Source organism: Haliaeetus leucocephalus, unplaced genomic scaffold (assembly GCF_000737465.1).
Source record: "Haliaeetus leucocephalus isolate CR32 unplaced genomic scaffold, Haliaeetus_leucocephalus-4.0 Scaffold306, whole genome shotgun sequence".
In the NCBI taxonomy this organism is placed as follows: Eukaryota; Metazoa; Chordata; class Aves; order Accipitriformes; family Accipitridae; genus Haliaeetus; species Haliaeetus leucocephalus.
In genome coordinates, this window is record NW_010972742.1 from 1,865,234 (window position 1) to 1,885,577 (window position 20,344).

Sequence of the window (20,344 nt, forward strand, 5' to 3'; positions counted from 1 at the left end):
TGGTAATGCAGTCGGAGTTTAGCTTGATTTTTACTTGAAGTTAACTTCTTGACAACGGAATTCAAGAGTATATTTTAGAGTGTACAATCTCCTTCCCTCAGCTGGAAGTGGAGTAGGAGCTTTGATGCTTTTGGGTGGTTGCTGCTGCCTGGTAAAAGCCATCGCTCGCTCAGTGGGTCGGTGCTGGGGTGTAGGGTTAACCTGGTGCCGCAGAGCGGGTGCAACGTCGGACCGGAGCAGTGTCCTGGTGCCCGTCCTGCCGAGCCCTTGCTCTGCCCTCCCTCCTCCTCCAGACAGAACCACGGGCGCTGTCGGGGCTCGGCAGGGCATCAGCCCACAGGGGCCCGTACAGCTCCAGGGGCTCAGCCCAGAAAGCAGCCACACAGGTTGTCTGCACAGGAACGCGTTCTTTCTATGTTCTATTTCTTCATCTCTTAGCAGTGATAAATACCCCCTTTCCCCGCCAAGACCTGCTTCAGTTGCTTTCCAAGTGTTTCTTCTTCCTGCAGCCATTATGATGGATAAATACATGGGCTACTTTTTGTCACAAAAAGTTAGATCTCTTCTAATCGTTCAGTTCTCTTATCCATCAGGGTTTATATTCATAGTCTCGAGGTGGGCTGCAACACTATAGATCAGCAAACCATCTGTCTGGCGACAGAGATTTATATTGCTGTTTGTTTCTTTGTGCGGAAGCGAATGTCTGAGAGAGGAATCGTGCTCCCTGAAGTGTCCCTCTCCTTGATGCACTTAATCCTCAGGGACTCTGATGAATGGGGTGCCCAGCGCTCACGACGGAGCTGAAGGCCAGTTCCTGGCATTTCCTGGGTATTTTTAATAAGGAGAAGGAGCAATTAGTTTGTGTGTGCAGTGTCATGAGCAATTACGGCAGCTGATTTATGCCCTGACACAGATAAACTATTTGCCAAGTCTGGCTTTGGGAACAATTAATTTTAACACATGTTAAACCTGCGCTTACGAAGCTCTGCGTTTATGGCTGCTTGCTGCTAAGGCATCGTGCTGGCTGAGCCGGCGTTCATAAATTCTCCTGCTCGCTCCCCAGCGCTCGCCGTCCCCGCAGCAGGGTCCGTGGTTGCCCACCCGCCTGCCCACTCCCTTCTCGTGCCAGCGAGTGCGGCTGGTGAACACGCAGTGGGTTCGGTGCAAATTCCCCCGGCTGCCCTCCCTGCTCCTTGGGCTGCCCAGTCCCCACGAGCATCGGGGCCCCAGGGGAGATGCAGGCTCAGGTCCTGTCCCTGCTGCTGCTGGCTGGGGACATTTGGGGCGAGATATGTTCTTGGTGAGCCCCTGCAGCTGCTGCCTCAGGTGCATTTGTGTTTTAGCATTTTTCTTCAGCTGATGCTGTGAAATGTCCTGGCGAGGAGCGACGCGCTCACATCGCTGCTGATGGGCTTGCTGAGTGCTGCCAGCCATACCTGGGCATCCTTCCCCTTGGCATTCTAAGCAGCACACATGCCAAATATCTTAACGGGGTTAGTGACTGCCCTGCCGAGGCTGTTGGTTATTGTCATCTCCATTACAGAGCTGCTCGGTGCGTGACGTCCTGCCGAGGGACCCGGGCAGGGCACGGGGTCCGCAGAGGACATGCCTGCAGGTGGGCAGCAGGAGCTCAGTGTTTGCTTCCCAGTTAAGGCTCCTGATTTCTTTCCTCTCCAGCACCGTCGATGGGGACAAAGTGACCCTGCAGCAGCTCTGGAGCCGGCGGGGCTCAGACGGCTGCATCTCACCCACCTCCCCAGCTGCGCCCGGTCCAGGCTGTGCTGCTCCAGCAGCGTTAGGGAGATGCTGAAGGACGAGGCTCTCGGAGCGGGTCAGCCACCCCCAGCCTGTCACCCGGTCCCTGCCAGCCACCAGACCAGGCAGCTGCCAGTGGTTCCCGCTGCGTCCCTCCAAGGGAGGTTAAGCCAGAGAGCGGTTACTGGCTTATGGCAGAAGCATGCAAAGTTTGATAGCCCATATAAAATTTTATCCCAGCTATCGTGCCTGAGGTGATGGGTTTCTCTCTGTGTGTTTGCTTTTTGTACGTAAGAGCCTTGTAAATTAAAAATCTGACTTTTCAACCTGATAAGGGAGTCCGTGAGAAGCCCTGAGGAGCTCTCAAGCGTGTGCCTTGCTTTTTACATGCTGGGCAGTTTGCCCACAAGCAGTCAGGCTGGCTGTGAAATGCCAGCGGGCACTGGTGGGTATCAAGACGAGGGACTCCTGAGCAATAAGGGTCTCATAAAACCCTTTCCCAGTTTGCTGCCCGATCAGCTCAGCAGTAACGCTTGGTAAATATTTGTTTATCCCTCTGTTGTCAGAGCGTGTAGCAGCTGCCTTCCAATAAATCACGATTCGGTGGCGTGTGCCAGGCAGCACGCTCAGCTGGAGTTGGCACCATGTGTGCACTGGGGTTGCACAGGCGAAATAGAAGGGGGAGATAGGTTTAATGACTCTCACTGTGAATTTGCTCACTTTGGTCTATGCCTTGGCTTGGTAATATGCCTGATTAATGAGATCTTGATGACCTCTTCCAAGCAGTTAAAAAAATAGTGATAATAGTAGCACTTACTTAACAGATTTGTTGAATACAGTGAAATAGGGGAAATGGCTAATTCATTGCACTTAACTCCATTATCAGCTGTAACAGTAATGAACAGACTGTCTTGCTTAGAGACTGAAGCCGAGGCATCAGAAAACCATCTCTTTTTTGCCTGCACTTAGCAGGCAGGAGTGTAATTTATAATGCTGCCTAGTGTGAATAAGTGAGTTTGCAAAGGGCTGCGGGCGTTTCTAAAGTAATAGGAGAGGTGGGTGGCAGATGAGCTGAGCAGGGACCGGTTTCTCCTGCACGCCCTTAATCTGGGTCTGCTTGATCCCAGACGCCACTGACATCCGCGGTGAGGAACCTCCAGCCTTGGTGAGGCTTTGCCCCATCCACGCAGCTGTGGGCATCCACCTGGCATGGGGGGAGCAGCAGGAGGGCTGCGGATGGGCGTCCGTGATGGAGACTGGAGCAGCTGAAGATGAAGAAGTGCCCGTGGTAGTCACAGCAGTGGACAGACCATTTTCAGTTTCACCTGGAGCTCCTCTCTGCTGGTTTCTACAAGGTGCCCCGGCAGGCAACTCCCTGCCGCGGCGCCTTGTCCCTGTGCCACAAGTCACCAGTGGCTCCGAATGCCAAGTGACGTTGGGAGTTGGTTGGCAGCTCCTGTTTTTTTCTGGAATGGCCAAATGCGGTAGCTTAGCAACAAAGGGAATTTTTCTCCTTTTAGATCAGATTTGTTTTTTAACAGCTTCAGTGCTGAATGTTGCTCCTACCCGGACAGAGCCAGGGCATGGGTGTACTGGGGATGTCGCCCTCGCCGGCTCCTGCTCTGCTGCAGCCACAGAGGATCGGAGCAGATAAAACATTGCTGGGGGAGACTGCTCCAAGGCCACCGCTTTTCTGAGGGGCTTTGAATGTTGTAAAGTGTGCGGGAAAGGAGAAGTTTGCAAGTCTGATGTCAGCTGGTTACACATGAATGAAAGCAAACCCTCAACCCAAAGCAGATCTGGCCCCATGGGTCACATTTGCTGCTTTGGCAGTTGCGATGCACCATGTCCTGGTGCTCACGGCTGGTGGTACCAGTGATTTGGTACTGTGGGAGGAGCTGGGAGCCTGGGGCTGAGCCCGGGGTCTGCTATGGGCTGCTCTGGGGGGTCACCCAGCCGGGATGGGGGAACGGAGCTCTTGTGGGGCACCAGGTCTGACCTGCCACCCTGCTGATGGGCTCCTCTGGGTGCTTTCCCCTCAGGGTGCAGGTCGAGTTCTACGTGAATGAAAACACCTTCAAGGAGCGGCTGAAGCTCTTCTTCATCAAAAACCAGCGATCGAGTGAGTGCTTCATGCGCAGAGTGAGCGTCTGCCAGGAGAAACCAAACCCTGCCCGAGCTCGAGAGCTGTTCTCTGTCCTCGTCGTGGGACGAGAAGCCATTGCCATCTGCTGGTGGCTGTTTCCCTGAGTGTCCCCAGTGCTGGCTGCCCAGCCCAGGGCTGCCGCTGCCTGTTGGCCTTTCTGTTGGGTGTTGGCCAACTTGGGTTTGGTGGGAACGCGGTTGAACGGGGACTAGGGGATGCTGCCTGCCACCTTTGCTCGCTGGGGACAAACACAGCATGGGAACCAGCTGGGACAAGTTGGCCGGGAGCAGGGTGGGTGTTGGGAGCTGCTTGGGGGGGGTCAGGGAGCAAATGTCCCCATCACAGAGCCGGCGATGCTCCCCCAGCCCGCAGGGAGGTCAGCGGCTGTGAGTTACCTGCTCCTGCTTCAGCCATCCGGGTTAATATCCACTTGACTAATGGTGTTTTTATTTTCTTTCTCCGAGATGTCATTAGCCGTCTGGAGGGAGTCTGCTCGTTAATTTATAAATTCACATTTTCTTTTCCTCCCTGCATCCTGTTGTCTTGTTAAAAAGCTGGAGCATAGCACAACAGGGTGCCCACGGGGAAGTTTTTAATGAAAATGTGATGAATTTCTCACTTGTAATTTGAGTAATAACCCGATGAACTGGCTGGGGAGGGAGACCGGATAAAGCAGCAGCTTTTGCTCGCCGTCCCTCCTCCTGCAAGCTGTTTGCAGTGCAGTGAGCGGAGCGGGGCCCTGGCCCTGCCTATCTGATGCTTTTTAATGGATGCCTGTTAATGAGGGGATACACTCCAGCAGCTCCTCATTTGTCTCTCACATCTATCCGGGCCAGCAAGGAGCTGACTCATCGTTGCTTATTTCTATATTGGTTTCCTATATATCTGACACTGGGTAGGATGTGTAGAGCCCCGGGCAAAGCATGAGCAACACCCTGCAAAACTCGTAGGAAACTAAAGGTGCTGTGCTGTGGGGTGCAGAAGGTGCCTGGGGTGCCCGGGGCGTGCTGCCTGGCCCACGCCGTGCTCCCCTCTGCCGCAGGCCTGAGGATCCGGCTCTTCAACTTCTCGCTGAAGCTGCTCACCTGCCTCCTGTACATCGTCCGCGTCCTGCTCGACAACCCGGAGGAGGGCATAGGCTGGTGAGTGCCCCCGCCGGCACCGCCGGGGTCCCCAGCTCAGCCTGGGCAGTGGTGAGCGTGGGTGCGGCGGCAGCTGCTCGCCGGGTGCGAGGATGCACGACGGATGGCTTTTCTCACTCCAGCTGTTTGAATTGGTAGTTTAGCAAAACTCACCGGCCCTGGTGGGCTTTGCTCCCTGCTCAAGCCCCATGGAGAGGCATGTGGGCGTCTGCTGGCCCCGCACGGCGCACGGGGAAAAGGTGGTGGAAAAATTCAGCGTCACGTTCATTTCCAAATGCTGTCTGGCTCTGATGGTCAAGGGTGTAACGTGGCCTTCAGACGCAGGCAAGAGCTCATGACTTCAGTGAATTGCCGTGCAAGTATTTCCTGAACGCTGATGCCCTTGAAGACACTTATGCTAAATCCCATTTAAGCATTTGGGAAGGAAATACACTGTGCCATTTAGATCCCCGAGGTGACAGATGATTACATACATCAGCTTTGCTCTGGGTTTCAGTAAAAGCCTATTTTTAATATGTCCTTGCTTTGTTTAGCTCACATACAGTGTGGGATTTTTTTGTCAAGGGCTAGGAGAATTAGCAATTTGATTTTCTCTTTGTAAAGGTTGCAGACTACTAAGTACATCTGCGTGGTCCAAAAATGGTTTAAAACCTGCAAGAATTAAGCGTGACACAGACACGCATCCTTGAAAGGTTTAGCACAGCTGCCGTTCAGGGCAGCCCACTTTCCTGAGCGTTTGTGGCAAAATAAACCCTGGCCAGCAGGAATGCATCCCCTGCAGCAAGGCAGGGGGAGAACTTGGCTTCAGCGCTGCCTGCCTGGCAGGCTGCTCGGGCCCAGCTAGCCTTGTCCTAGAAGCCGAAGCTCGGTAGTGTTTGCTAATTGTAACCTGGTAATTAATTCCCAGCTGCAGCCCTGTGTTCGAGCACTGTGCCCAGGGAGCCCCGTGCCTGGCCAGTATCAGTATTTTGCAGCATCTCTGGTACGGGCTGAAGTACCTGGCGGGTCTTATTCTCCAGTAATAAGATGTTAAAAACTGCCTGGGTGAGATAGGCTCCTGTGGAAAGCCCCGGCTATAGGGACCAGCGTGCATTTAGACCCGTGGGAGTGTTGTCTGGGGGCCTCCCCCAGCACCAGGACAGTGCGGCGAGGGCACCCCATGAACCCGGGGACCCCACGCCAGCACCCCTTTTCCTTCCCCCCCACTGCTGACTGCTTTCCCCTGCTTTGTCTTTCTCTTCTCCTAGCTGGGAATGCGAAAAGCAGAATTACACGGCGTTCAACCAGTCCACAAAGATAAACTGGTGAGTCAAGAGTTGCTCCAGTGCTGGGGTCTGGCTCTGCTGGGATGTGGGGACACAGCAATGGATGTGGCTGGTGCTGGCAGCTGCCCGTGGCCATTTTTTGGTCATGGGGCTGCTCGAGGGATGCGGAGCAGCATCCCAGGATCAAATCAATTGACAAGTGCCTGTGGGTGCACCCTTGGGAATGGCTTATTCCCAGTGCAGAGGCTGCTTGAACAAACTGTGCAGTAAGGAACACCAGTACCAGTCCTGTGCTGGATCCTGCATCAGTGATGGCCTCAGATTTGCATTTGGTGGGGGGTAAAGGTTGGGCTACAATTAGTTGGGCTACAATTTAGATCCAGTTTGAATTTTCTTCGCAGGTCACACATCTTCTGGGTGGATAGAAAAATGCCACTGTGGGCTGTGCAGGTGAGTGCCCAGACCTCAGGCATGGTCATGCAGGAGCGCAGCAGGAGCTGGGGTTTGAGCTCTGCCGCCAGCGGGTCTCTGTGCATCCTCTGCCCGCAACAGCGAGGGGCAACGGGTTGTCTTGGGTGAGCAGAAAACGAGCCAGGGCTTCTGTTGGGAGCAGCCACATAGCCCTGGGTGAAAATCCTGGGGGCTGATAGGAGAGGACAAGCCGTAGGACGATAAAATCATGAGGCTGGCTCAACTGCTCCCCAGCCTGGATGCAGCTGTACCACTAACAGGATATTTTCAGGCCGGGCAGCTGCCTGGGGAATCGCTTGCAGGAGGGTTGAGCGCCCGTTGGCTTCTGCTCAGGGCTACCTGCTCAGAGCCTGCCGCTCGTGCGTGGCAGACAGTCACACGTCTAACCCAAACGGGTGCAGGGAAAGCAAACAAGCCCTCGTCTGCATTACCCACGGGCTCCTCATCACGCAGGGCAGGGAGGGCTCGGCAGAGCTCTGAGCGACTGACGATGCGTCGGACGAGCCCTCAGCAGCCTTTGCCTGTCTGTCTCTGCAGGTCAGCATAGCTTTAATCAGCTTTCTGGAGACCATGCTGCTCATCTATCTCAGCTACAAGGTAAGTGCCCTGGGGCGGGCGGTGGACAGGGATGTGCCGCCTGGGTCTGAGCCCCTGGCATGAATTCATTTCTCCTTCGTTGAGCTGTCTGAAGCCTGAAGCATCCCAAGAGGACACTTGTCTCCGCAACGTCTCAGCTGCCTGTGGCTGTTTTCCTTTCTCATTCCCCCTCAGGCTGCTGGATAAGTATTGTGCAGAGCAGAGCTGGGGGATCTCTTCTTTTTCTACTTTCCTTTAAATTCAGGACTGTTTTACAAAGGCTCGCTGTTTTTAGGGGGGTTGCAGATTGACACACGCCGAGTGTCCTAAGGTTGAGGACCTGGAGCTGAGCTCGGCAGCGTGACTCCTGCTTGTGCCGAGGTCTGCTGCCTCGGGAGGGAGCAGGCTCTGCTCCAAGCCAGGCAGGGAGAGCCACAAGCTGCCTCCTTTGGACCAAAGCCCCTTAAAATGGCCGAGAAAAGTGACCTTAACAAATGGCATCTTCTCAGGGTCCCTGGGACAGTTGGCAGAAGAGACTCAGACCCTGCGTCACCCGCCTGGTCTGAGTGCCAGCGATCTGTATCAGTCACTCTCGTTCTCCGCCCTTGCCTGAAGTGTTGTTGTCCCCCGGCTTTGGGCAGCAGCAGTGACGGACAGAGGGATGTCGTGGCTGCGGAAAGGACTGAACAGTTTGGGAAGGTTTTACTGATTCCAGCGTGCCTGCCGCCAGCACGGCATCTCTCTCCCGCAGGCAAACCAGAGCATCTTCTGGCTGCTCTGGTGTACTTCCCCCATCTAGCAAGGTCTGTGGCAGAGTGGGAGCTTTTTAATTGTCATTGGCAGATTTTTAAGCTTATTTAATTATTATTTGTTTTTCATTCCTCAGGGGAACATCTGGGAACAGATTTTTCGCATTTCATTCATCCTTGAGATGATCAACACGGTGCCATTTATTATCACGGTGAGGGTTTCCTGGTGAAATTTTAAAGCAGCATTAAGTTTAATAAGTACTGTAGTTTTGGTGGTGAAATAAAGAAAAATGGATGTCTGGCCAAGTAGATTTTCAAGCTGGCAGGAAATTTTTGCTTCAGTATTTTTCAATATAGTGACTTCCTCTGCAGTGTTATCCCCCAAACCATCCTCCCTTTTCAGCTGCTGCGCCGCAGCCGGGGCAGCAGGACAGCGTTCGGTGGCAGCCTCTGCAGAGGCTGGTGCTTAGTTTGGAGATGGACCCCTTCCCGACAGGGCTCATATTGACTGTTTATAGCTTTTTCTGATAGAGAACACGGATTTTTCTGCGAGTAACTCTTGCTTTCATAGATTTTCTGGCCTCCTTTGCGGAATTTGTTCATTCCTGTATTTCTGAACTGCTGGCTTGCCAAGTACGCCCTGGAGAACATGATTGTGAGTGACCCGACGCATCCCACCCCTTTCGCCCTGGGTTCCTCTGCCCTGGGGATGCAGCATGGCCGGGAGGGATGCCCTCGCCTGCCACCGGCTCTCGGGCAGGTTTTGGGTGCTCAGTGCATGCAGCCGTGCCAGGGTTGGAGGGAGGTGAGGCTTTGCCAACTGGTGATGCTGGGCTGTGACCTGTTGCAGAGAAGGAGCCCTTTGGGGTCTGAGCCACCTTGACTCTGTTGGCCGCATATTGACAGGGATAGCCTCTGGCTGTCCCCAGGATAGGGTATTTCAGCAGGACGAGATATTCCAACCATTCCCACATGCCCACTCGAGCTGTCTCTCCTGGCAGCAGAGCCCAAACCTGCTCACAGAAATGCACATCCCTTTCCAAGGGCCAAATTCTGGCCTGACCTCCATCTGTGGGGCCATTGCTGGAGCCAGCAAGACACCAGTTGGTACTTGGAGGATTACTTTACCCTCAGCCTCCCTGAGTTAGTGAGTCCTCTCCTCTCTTCCCAGAACGACCTGCACCGAGCCATACAAAGGACCCAGTCTGCGATGTTTAACCAGGTGCTCATTCTGATCTGCACCCTCCTGTGTCTCGTTTTCACGGGGTGAGTGTTGCTCTTCATTTCAGTAAACCACCTTCTTCATCCAGGGAAACCAGCTTTGCACGTCCCAAGGGTGACTGGCGGAGCCGGGCTTTCGGAGGGCTTACAGGAGGGGGAGGTGGGACCTTCCCAGCTGTGGTGGGATGGCACTGCCAGGACCTAATGAGGTGATTTGGGAAGCCAGAGGAAGTGGTGTCTTCTTCTGTCAAGAGCCAGTCTTGAAGTGGTGTCTTCTAGCTGGATCTTTCAGCCTGAGAGGTTTGTGTACACTGAAGAAAGCCTAACTGTTTAGGGCTGCTGATTGGACTGAACTCCCAAGTCTTTGGCATCCTTTCTTTGCTAATGGGACAAGTTGCAGTTCCTCAGGCTGAATTTTGGAATTAGGGAGCCATGGCAAGGAGTGTGGCCCATGTTTCCACATGTGTCCATGGGCTTTGGCTTGGGCACGGCCATGTCTGCTGGAGCTTTGGGACACCCCCCTGCACCACCAGCCCCCGGCACCGGGCTCCTCCCTGCCTGGCTTCATTCCCCAGCGCACTGAACACTGGGGAGATCAATTCCTATTTTAGAAACTAATTATCCTCCCTAATTACATGATTTTAACAGAAACTTTTGAATGGGTGCATGTGGGGATGAGGGTGTTGTCGGAGGGAGATGGGTGATGCGGACACGCGAGTCCGGGAGCGGGGCTGTGAGCGCTGCAGGGTCAAGGGCAGGGACAGCAGCTTCCCGCAGGGACACGGGCTCCGGTGTGTGTGACGGCTCATTCACCAGGACCCATTGCACTCGCTGGCTCCGACCGCGCTCTTCCTCCCCACCAAGTTACCGTGGCTGCTGAGCTCGTTTGTGTAACAGGCCACTGGGGCTCCTGCTAATTAACTGGGCCCTTTACCCCGCACATTGCCAACAACAAGGCCATCTCTTTAGAAAGGAGTCTACTCTTCTCGCTGGGTACTTAGCTTTGAATTAGGCTTCTTGACTCTTCCTCTGGGTCCCTTGGTCTGGATTTGCAGCACATAATGCCATTAAGTTGCTGGACACACAGGAAATTAAGCTTTTAGGCTCATGAGTCTTTGGCAATAAAGACGATCCTCTGATGTGAATGACTAACGCAATTTCGGAGCTCATCAGTGCTCCCTGCCCGTGGCACCTCCTGCCTGCTGGGGCTGTGGACGTGTTTCTTGGTGGATGCGGCAGGGCTACAATTCGTGTCCAGGACAACTTAGGTGACACTTGTGTTTAGCAAGATGACTTTGAAACTGCAGGTTTGTGGAGTTACACTGTCTGCATATCCACGGGGACCGAGGCAGTTCTGCGGCACGGCTTTGCAAGGGCAGTGGCACAGGGCTGGGAGTGGGCGACAGGATCTGCCTCCTGCCTGCCGGAGCACGTCCCCCCTGTAATTGAGAGCCCTTCCCGTGGGCCAAGTCACTCCAGAGCCTTACTGGGACAGCTGCTTGCTTCCACATTTTTGCAATGCAAGGGAAGGGCCTGGGTGATGTTCAACATGTTGTCCATGGCATGGTCTTGTTGTGACCCATCACCCGGGACCTAGACTTCCCCGTGCTGCTTTGGTGAGCAACCACATCAAACTAACTCCTTCATCTGTAAGCACCATTAGCTGAATCATTTCTGTTGGTGACATAAATTCACTGCTGATGCTGACAGCATGTTACAGACTAATCTCTTCTATGGACATGGGTGTAAGTCGCCTTCTAGGGTTCCCCGCTGACTTCAGCAGGCGCTACGGGCACTGCCTGTCTCCCAGGCAGGGAAGCACTTGCTGTGACGTGTGCTTTCTCCCTTCAGGACCTGTGGCATCCAGCATTTAGAAAGAGCAGGCGAGAAGCTCTCCCTCTTCAAGTCCTTCTATTTCTGCATCGTCACCTTTTCTACTGTGGGCTACGGAGATGTGACACCAAAGATCTGGCCTTCCCAGCTCCTCGTCGTGATAATGATTTGCGTCGCCCTGGTCGTGCTGCCGCTCCAGGTTAGACCAGCGCAGCCGAGGATGGGGAGGGATGCAGAGCCTGCACCTGGGCAGCCCTGCCGATGGGGACATCAGCTCTCTGCCTTCGTTTGCAGTTCGAGGAGCTTGTCTACCTGTGGATGGAGCGGCAGAAGTCGGGAGGCAATTACAGCCGTCACCGAGCCCAGACGGAGAAACACGTCGTCCTTTGTGTCAGCTCCCTCAAGATCGACCTCCTCATGGACTTCCTCAACGAGTTTTACGCCCACCCACGCCTGCAGGTGAGGACCAGGCGTGTTGCCACGCTATGCTCAGTCAATGCTTGCCCTTGCCAGGCTCGCAGCCTTACTGGGCATGGCTGGGTCGCTGCTGGTGGTGAGTGCCCTGCCCAGCTACAGTGGATGTGGCAAAGAATAAGGTAAAAACTATCCAGCCCTACACTGGGAAGCGCATGCTGCACTAGCCGAGGAGAGGTGATAAGTAGTACCGTAGGACCACCTCGCTTTGCCATCTCAGTGGTGGGGCTCTCGCTGCCTGATGCACCCTGTTTTCTGGCCAGGCCTGTTAAAGCAGCGTGTAAGTACATGGAGAGGGGCCAGAGGGACTTTTCTAGATTGGAGAGCATATTTACTCAGTGTAGAATCTCGGACAGAAACAGAACATGTAATTGTTAAACCTTGGTGGGATTTACCCACCTCTAACTGAAGCATACCCACATAGTGTGTGATCTTCAAGCAAATGACTGTGCCTTTCCCTCTCCCCAGGACGAGAGCATCACAGACATGTTTCAGATTTGCATTTCATTCCAACACTCACATATGCTTCATTACCATCGCCCAGCCTTGATTCCACACATTCAAGCTTTAAAATCCTGCTTGTTTCTGTAACTGCAAGAGGCTCCACTTTGCTGTGGGCATGCAGATGTACCTGCATTGGCTTCGTTATGCAGAACAGTGTGGTGAAGCTGCTGATATGTTTTCCAAAACCCTTGCCAGGGCCAAAGAGCAGGGGCAGGGGGTGTCACACATGGTGACAACTATCAGAAGCCCCAGAGGAGCTGTTCTCTCAGGCAGCAAAACCCCATTTCTCAGCTCGCTGCGGCAGGTTTGTGTGGGACCACCAGCCTGCTGACCCATGCGAGCCTCTCTCTCTTCCAGGATTACTACGTGGTGATACTTTGCCCGACAGAGATGGACATCCAGGTGCGGCGGGTCCTGCAGATCCCTCTGTGGTCGCAGCGAGTGATCTACCTCCAGGGCTCTGCGCTGAAGGACCAGGACCTCATGAGAGCCAAGTGAGCAGAGGGACGTGCTGTGCATCCACAGCACCGCCGGTCCTGCCACGCTGCTGAGCTGCCCGCAGGCCTTGGAGCTGCAGAGGAGGGTCCCCAGTATTGTCAGCCCAGATGCATGATGATGGGCATCCCTGCATGCCTTCGCTGGGGTCTCGGAGGGGGCTGGCAGCATCCTGGCTGCTATGGGCAGATGCCCAGCTTTGCTGGCCCCTGCAATTCATGGGGTTGCTGCCCTCTGTTTGCAGGATGGACAACGGAGAAGCCTGCTTCATTCTCAGCAGCAGAAACGAGGTGGACCGTACCGCGGCGGTAAGCCAGGCCTGGGGGATGGCACGGTCAGAGATTATTTGTTTCTCAGGCCAGAAGGGACCAGGGTGATCGCTGCATCTTGCCTCTGCATGGCAAAGGAGCGCACTGGGAGGCAGCCGGCGCGAGACCGTGGGGTTGAGTGCTGAGCTCTGTCCCCTGGGCACCCACACAGGCTATGCACCCCACACTCCTTTGGGCAGCTCACCCCAAAACCTCCTCCCCTAATGCAATCTTATCCCAGCCTGGGCAGAGACTTTGCTGGGAAGATCTTAGTTTTGAAGCCCTGGGAGAAGGAATGGGTGGCAGTGGTGACAGCTCTTGCTGCTGGCTGGTGCCAGCGATCCTTCCCGTGCCGTGGCGGTGGCTCCTGCCTGTCCGTGCTGTCCTGAGCCCATGCAGCCCTGCTGGAGGGTCTGTTCTGCAGGTGCTAACGTGCAGAGCAAGGGCTGCCACGCTCCCTCCCTCTGCCAAGGTGCTGCCTGGCCCTTCCCTCCTTTGGCACTTGGCACTCCTGCTTGTAGGGAAACTGCTGAAGGGTCCCTAGGGGCAGGGAGTGACCATGGAGAAACACGGGGATGGCACAGGGACATGCAGCAGCACAACACTGGCTGAGCCCCTGCAGGCTCACCTTCCTTCTGCTGTCCCAGTTTCCCACTGGTGCTGGGTTTTGGGGAGCGGGAGAGGGCGGTTATCCCCCGTTAGCAGCAGGTGTTGGAGGAGCCTTTGCTGTACGTCTCCACGGTGGCCGGGTGCTTTGCAGTTCATCCCGGGTGTAGAAGCGTTGGGGAAAATAAGCCATCAGACAAGTAGCTGTTGCTCTTCTCCTTGGCTAGGACCACCAGACCATCCTGAGAGCCTGGGCTGTGAAAGATTTTGCTCCAAACTGTCCTCTCTACGTTCAGATCTTAAAGCCTGAAAACAAGTTTCATGTCAAGTTTGCCGGTGAGTTGGAGGGGCTGTGCGGTGGTGGGCAGCACCGCTCGCTTCACTGGGCTGGGCTGTCTTACCTGCCATGATAGATGTTTCCAGTGGTGTTTCCATCTCAGAGAAGTCTGTGACCTGGTGCTGAGACTCCTCCCCATTGCTGGAAGATATTTTAGGGCCATCAGCCCCCTTATCATGATGCACACTAAAGCCTGGGGCTGGGGGAGAGCTGGCTCCGGGCTGCCCCGGGATGGGCTGCGTGCGGGCACACCAGTCCCACGTGTGCTTGGGTTTGTGTTCCTGCAGACGCAGCGGTGGTGGCCTTGGTGGGCTGGTGTCCACCTGGCTGGTTTCCAGCCTGCATCCCTCTTCTCCTGCCTGCATTAATCCCATTTGTGGTGTTCCCCATGGGCCGTTGATCGGCTGAAAGCCCTCCTGGACTGGCGGCAGGAGGAAACACCCAGCCCCCAACACCACTCCAAAATTACCACATCCCCAGGCACCAGGCTGACCAAGGAACCCATCCGTTCCCCTCCCCACCGTGACGGTCCCCTCTGCCTTTCAGATCACGTCGTCTGCGAAGAGGAGTGCAAATACGCCATGCTGGCGCTGAACTGCGTCTGCCCTGCCACCTCCACCCTCATCACGCTGCTGGTCCATACCTCCCGTGGCCAGTGAGTACTGGTCTGCCTGCCCCTGCCTGCCCCTGCCCTTGCCTGAGCATGGAGAGACGGCAGGACCCGGGGGTCTGCACCCAGGGGCAGAGGGTGGGGGTCTGCGGTGGGTCTGGAGGAGCACAGCGGGACCTGGGACCCCCAGCCAGGTTGGGAGCAAAAGCCAATATTGTAGGGGGAACATACCAGCGCAGATGAGCTGGCCAACACCACCTTTCCGGACACTGGGAATAAAAAAATGTTGTCTTTATACTGGCATGGTCCTGCTGGTGGGAATGTTAATTCACAGCCCCTGCAAGCTCGGACCCTGCAGGCTGCTTGGCGGGTTTATATATGGCACAGCTGGAAGGAGCTCTGCCAGCCCAGTAAAGTGGTGCTGTGGGTCCTGCGCTCCTTGGCCAGTCAGAAATGCCTGAATTTTGGGTAAAGTGCCATCAGAAGAGTTATGAAACATCATTGCCGGATGAGTCTTGCCCCATGCTCAGAGCTGTTTGCCAACACAGGCTCTGCAGCCCCCCTGGGAGCCCTTGTTAAATAAAAAGGCACTTAAAATCAGAAATGAAAACGAGCTCGTCCTCAGTGTACAAACACGGACAGCTCGTGGAGACACGTCACTGTAATTTCACCGCTGTTGGGCTAAATGGCAGTTTCAGCGCTTATTAACACTCCCACTGTGCGGCTCTGCCCCGGGAGCTGGCTGGCGTGCCGGGGTCTGTGCCAACACCGGGGTGTCCCGTCCTGGCACCATGGAGGGTCCCATCCTGGCACCATGCGGGGGTCCCATCCCGGCACCGGGGGTTCCATCCCGGCATGCTGCTGCTGTCGTTGCAGGGAGGGCCAGGAGTCCCCGGAGCAGTGGCAGCGAATGTATGGGCGCTGCTCGGGCAACGAGGTCTACCACATCAGGATGGGCGACAGCAAGTTCTTCATGGAGTACGAGGGGAAGAGCTTCACCTACGCCGCCTTCCACGCGCACAAGAAGTGAGGGTGGCGGGGGGGCGATGGGCGGGGTGGGCAAGGCTTATCTGCCAGTCTGCATCCCTGGGGAGTCCGGGCTGGAGGGAGCTGTGAGGTCCTTTGTGCAGGGACAAAGTCCCGAAGGGTCTTTTCTCCAGCTGTGAATGCCCACGTCGTGCTCCTGGCGCAGGTACGGCGTCTGCCTGATAGGCATCCGGAGGGAGGAGAACAAGAGCATCCTCCTGAACCCCGGCCCGCGGCACATCATGGCAGCATCCGACACCTGCTTCTACATCAACATCACCAAGGAGGAGAATTCCGCCTTCATTTTCAAGCAGGAGGAGAAGCAGAAGAAGAAGGGCTTTGCGAGGAGAGGTACCTACGACGGCCCATCCCGCCTGCCCGTGCACAGCATCATCGCCAGCATGGGTGAGTCGGCGGGGCCTCGGCGAGGCAGGGGGACGGCGGGGCTCCCCGGGAAGGGGGGCAGGAGCCTGCACACACCGCTCCGTCTCCTTCCCCAGGTTTGACTTTGTTTCCTTCCCCAGGTTTGGGTTTATTTTGCTTTTTGCAAACTCCTTGCCATGCCCCCCACCTCAGTTTTGCTGAAGCCACTGAAAATGCCTTTCCATCCCCTGTCCTGGTCACCTCACCAGTAAAATGCACACTGCTCCTTGCACCCTGGGTGCTCTCAGCAAGCTCAAATATCATTATTAAAGCTCATGATGTCCATTATCATTAACAGTATTTGCATAAATCCCCCAAGCCCTGGCTGGAATAATAAATGCCATTGGCCGCATCCTAAATCATGTTTATGATTCACAACCTGATAAAGAGCGTAGTTTGCTCTGCAGCGAGCAGTGCATTTTCGCAAATTAAAAATACCATGAGTCATTACTTCCAGCTTGTATCTGGGGAGAGCAAGTTTTGGGGAGGCTGCGCTGCATGAGCAGATTATATTTCAGGCAAATAATCTATGCGTTTGTACTCATGAGCAGCAATTTGCATAGATTATCTCCCAGCAAGCTGCAAAGCACTTTGCTGAACAGCATTTGTCAGTGTTCTCGTTACATGACTGCTTCGCAGAGGGACCTTTGGCAAAGAGTTTGGCAAAGAGCAACGAGAGGGAGAGAAATTGCGTGAGTGCAAGCAGGGCAGTGGTGCCCAGCGAGCCCAGCATCTGGGCTTTGCTTGCTGGGAAGCTCCCCGTGTTCCTGCCCATCTACAAATCACTGTTTGGCCAAGACTCAGATGGGAGCCTTGGCGGGGGTTTGTGATGGTGACTCGGTGGCCCTGGTCAATACTTGGTGAATGTGTTTGTTTTTTTGGAAGCTGCTGGAGGACAGGATGGGGAGGCCTCTCTTGTCCCAAGTGAAAATCTGGAGCTGATCAAGAGGGATGCAGGAGGTGGATGAGGGTGTTGTGCTGCGTTGGGGGCTGCCCACCTGCCTCTCCTTGGGGGACTGAGGACCATCGGGGTGAAGGGGCGTCCCTGGGGAGGGCAGCGTCCCAGGGAGGGACACACACGGTGGCATCAGCTTGTTCCTAACCTGGCTGGTGTCTCCCAGAGCCCGCAGGTAGGGGTTAGGCTGGAGGGTTGTCATCTCCGAGATACATCAGAATAATAAAAACTACCATAAAGCCAGGTTTTGCAGGTTCAATGCGCAGCAGGTGGGCAAGCGGTTCAGCCTGCGCAGCGGAGGTGACCACAGCTGGGTGACAGAGAGGGTGACAGTCCCCGGGGCCAGCAGCCTGCACCCACCGTGGGAGCAGCTGAGCCGTGCCCCCAGGGAGATGCTCCACATGGCAATGCCCAGGCAGAGGTCGCTGGTGGGTGCTTTGCCTGCACTCCCCGTGCCCACGAACGGTTTAGCTTCATCTGGGTTGTATTTAACAGGCGGGATGCACGGCCCTGCGTGCTCCACCTGGTCCCCCTGCAGGGCTCAAGGGCGTGATGCTTTGCTGACGCAGCTCTCTTCACCTCCTTATAGCATGTTTGCTGTGCTTCCTTCCCCACCGTGTCCAGGTACAGTAGCCATGGACCTGCAAAACACGGAGTGCCGCCCCGCTAACAGCAGCAAGCTGGCGCTGCCGGCGGAGAACGGCTCTGGCAACCGCCGGCCCAGCATCGCGCCCGTCCTTGAGCTGGCCGACACCTCGTCCCTGCTGCCCTGCGACCTGCTCAGCGACCAGTCGGAAGATGAGATGACGCAGTCGGACGAGGAGGGGTCGGCGGTTGTGGAGTGAGTCGCCCACCTTCGGTCGAGCCGTCCCTCGTTTCAGAGACGGGGACCATTGTCAGTGATGGGTGTTTGGTGGTGCCTGAGGGATGCTGAGGCTCAGCCCCTCTCAGCTTTTGCTTGAGCACGTGAACGTCTGTAACACGGGCAATCACCACTTGGCCGTCAGCCGTTTGGGCTGCTTTGGAGAAGTGTCCTCCGGGTATCAGCGAAGTTGCACAAAGGCAGACGCTGCTGGGGATGGGCAGGTTGTTCCATCAGTCCTCTCGCCTCCCTTCACTCCCCGACGTGAAGAGGATCCTATTCTCTATTGCACATAAGTAAAAAAATACAAAATAGATATTTACTCCAGCTTTAAAGCTGGTTGTTAGTTTATGACAGCCAGATAAGCACTTGCTTTACTGGTTACCTGTTTGGATGCTGCCATAGCAACGTGGGGAGCTTACTGAGTATCTGCAAACTCTCACAAAGTGGCTTTTAATTCATGTCCACTTTTAGCTGCTGTTTAAATGAAAATTTCTGCTTCTGGTTCCATCAAAAATACAAGTGGTGATTTTTTAAATATCTGTTCACCAAAGCAACCTCTGAAAATGGACAATGAGTTTTCTTGCTTCTTTATATGGCTCAGCATTGCCCTCCTCTCCTGGAGGTCACTGCCACGTCTCCCTTCAACTGGGCTTAATGGTCCTATCTGCTGCCTTCTCCACTCGTGCTGGGAACACTGCATATTTACAATCTCATGACCATTTGCATAGCAAAAATAATTCCAAGATATGTGTATTTTGGAAAATTTCCAGCTGCTGCAGGAGAGTTTTGCAAAGCATTTGACAGTGATGTACTTGAATCCCGGGCTGCTGCTATTAAATGTTTTTCCTACGTCTGAGTGTTGTATACGTGGAAAGCTCTCCCCATGTCCTCACGCTGCTGGATTTTCTCTCTGCTGCAGGTACGTGAAAGGCTACCCACCGAACTCTCCCTACATTGGGAGCTCCCCGACTCTGTGCCACCTTTTACCCGAGAAAGCCCCATTCTGCTGCCTGAGGCTGGACAAGGTACGATGGGGCTGCCTGGGGGCTGCAGCCCCCCCCAGGAGCGGGACGGCTCCGTGTGTGGGTGGGCGGGCGGCTGAGAGCTGCACGCTGAGTCCCTGCGCTGCTTTCCCTGCACAGGGCTGCAAGCACAACAGCTTTGAAGATGCCAAAGCCTACGGGTTTAAGAACAAACTGATTATCGTTTCGGCAGAGACGGCTGGGAATGGACTCTATAACTTCATTGTCCCCCTTCGTGCGTACTATCGGTCCCGCAAAGAATTGAACCCAATTGTGTTGCTGCTGGACAACAAGCAAGTACTTTTCCGTGGATGTTTTCCATCACACCGAGCCCTCCTCTATGTTTTCGTGGGCATCTCGTCCTGTGGGGATGGGAGCGTGGAGGAATGGCAGTGCTACTGTTGGGTCCTTCGGCTGATGTTGGCCCTGGGGACTCCTGTGTGGGTTTTGTGCCCGTCTTTGCCCCATGAACTTGCTTGAATCTCTTTGCTCTCTGTTGCTCTTCCTCCAGGCCCGAGCACCACTTTCTGGAAGCCATCTGTTGTTTCCCCATGGTTTACTACATGGAAGGCACGATCGACAAGTAGGTTTCTGTGTGTAGCTGCTGTTACTTACGGTGCCTAAATGTGTTGCATTTACCCCAGCCCAGACTTTTGGGTCATCCCATGAGAAGCCCCAGGGTTGGTACCATAGAGCTGAGCCCACCGTTGGCTTCTTGGGTTGTCAGCCCCCCCCAGTAGATGGGAGCAGGTGAAGAACTGGTGGTTGGGAGCAGCCTGGGCTTGCTGTAGCGCTGCGTATTGCAGCGTGCTGCTTCCCTGTGTCGTTTCCAAGGGCTGACCCTGCGCTCTTCTCTTTGGGAACTGCCCAGCCTGGACAGCTTGCTGCAGTGCGGCATCATCTATGCCGACAACCTGGTGGTTGTGGACAAGGAGAGCACGATGAGCGCCGAGGAGGACTACATGGCGGATGCAAAGACAATTGTCAACGTCCAGACCATGTTCAGGTGAGGGGTAACCACTGCCCCGGCTCCATCGTGGCCACTTACCTCTGCTGGAGACAAGACCGGGAAGGGTGCCGGTGGCTGGGGTGGTGGGACACATCCGCAGTTGGGCTCGCTCTAGGAAACAGCATCTAATCAGCTATTTCTGACCTCAGACAGGCACGGGGATGGTTTTGGTCTTCCTCAGCCTTTAAATGCAGGGAGTGCTCTCACTTCTGAGTGAGCTGCAGGACAACAGGTCTCTTTCCATTACAGGCTCTTCCCCAGCCTCAGCATTATCACAGAGCTGACCCACCCCTCCAACATGAGGTTTATGCAGTTCAGAGCAAAGGACAGTTACTCTCTTGCCCTTTCCAAGCTAGAAAAGGTAAGAGAAGGTCTTCCCCTGCATGTGGGGCCTGGGAAGTCAACGCTGAGAGTGACTACATTTGAGCTCCTCAATGTCCTGTGCTCTTCTGGATGCTGCAGCTACCATAGTTAGTGTGCATCTACCCGAGATAACCTGCAGCAAACAAATAAGTGGGCAGTTGATCATTGGACTAGCTACCTCCTTCTACG

At 55.0% G+C, this 20,344-nt stretch overlaps 1 protein-coding gene across 1 annotated transcript in view; it reads left to right on the forward strand.

Annotated features, from left to right (window-relative positions):
- Positions 1-20,344, forward strand: part of KCNT1 (potassium channel, subfamily T, member 1) — a 45,000-nt gene that overhangs the window by 16,252 nt on the left and 8,404 nt on the right. The window contains 22 exon segments of the mRNA XM_010570774.1: positions 3,798-3,877; positions 4,944-5,043; positions 6,291-6,347; positions 6,710-6,758; positions 7,317-7,376; positions 8,242-8,316; positions 8,676-8,759; positions 9,276-9,379; positions 11,177-11,357; positions 11,453-11,617; positions 12,494-12,630; positions 12,876-12,939; positions 13,773-13,881; positions 14,429-14,537; positions 15,369-15,518; positions 15,685-15,923; positions 17,521-17,737; positions 18,681-18,786; positions 18,904-19,076; positions 19,295-19,366; positions 19,655-19,789; positions 20,042-20,153. Coding sequence (XP_010569076.1) covers positions 3,798-3,877; positions 4,944-5,043; positions 6,291-6,347; positions 6,710-6,758; positions 7,317-7,376; positions 8,242-8,316; positions 8,676-8,759; positions 9,276-9,379; positions 11,177-11,357; positions 11,453-11,617; positions 12,494-12,630; positions 12,876-12,939; positions 13,773-13,881; positions 14,429-14,537; positions 15,369-15,518; positions 15,685-15,923; positions 17,521-17,737; positions 18,681-18,786; positions 18,904-19,076; positions 19,295-19,366; positions 19,655-19,789; positions 20,042-20,153 — 2,578 coding nt within the window.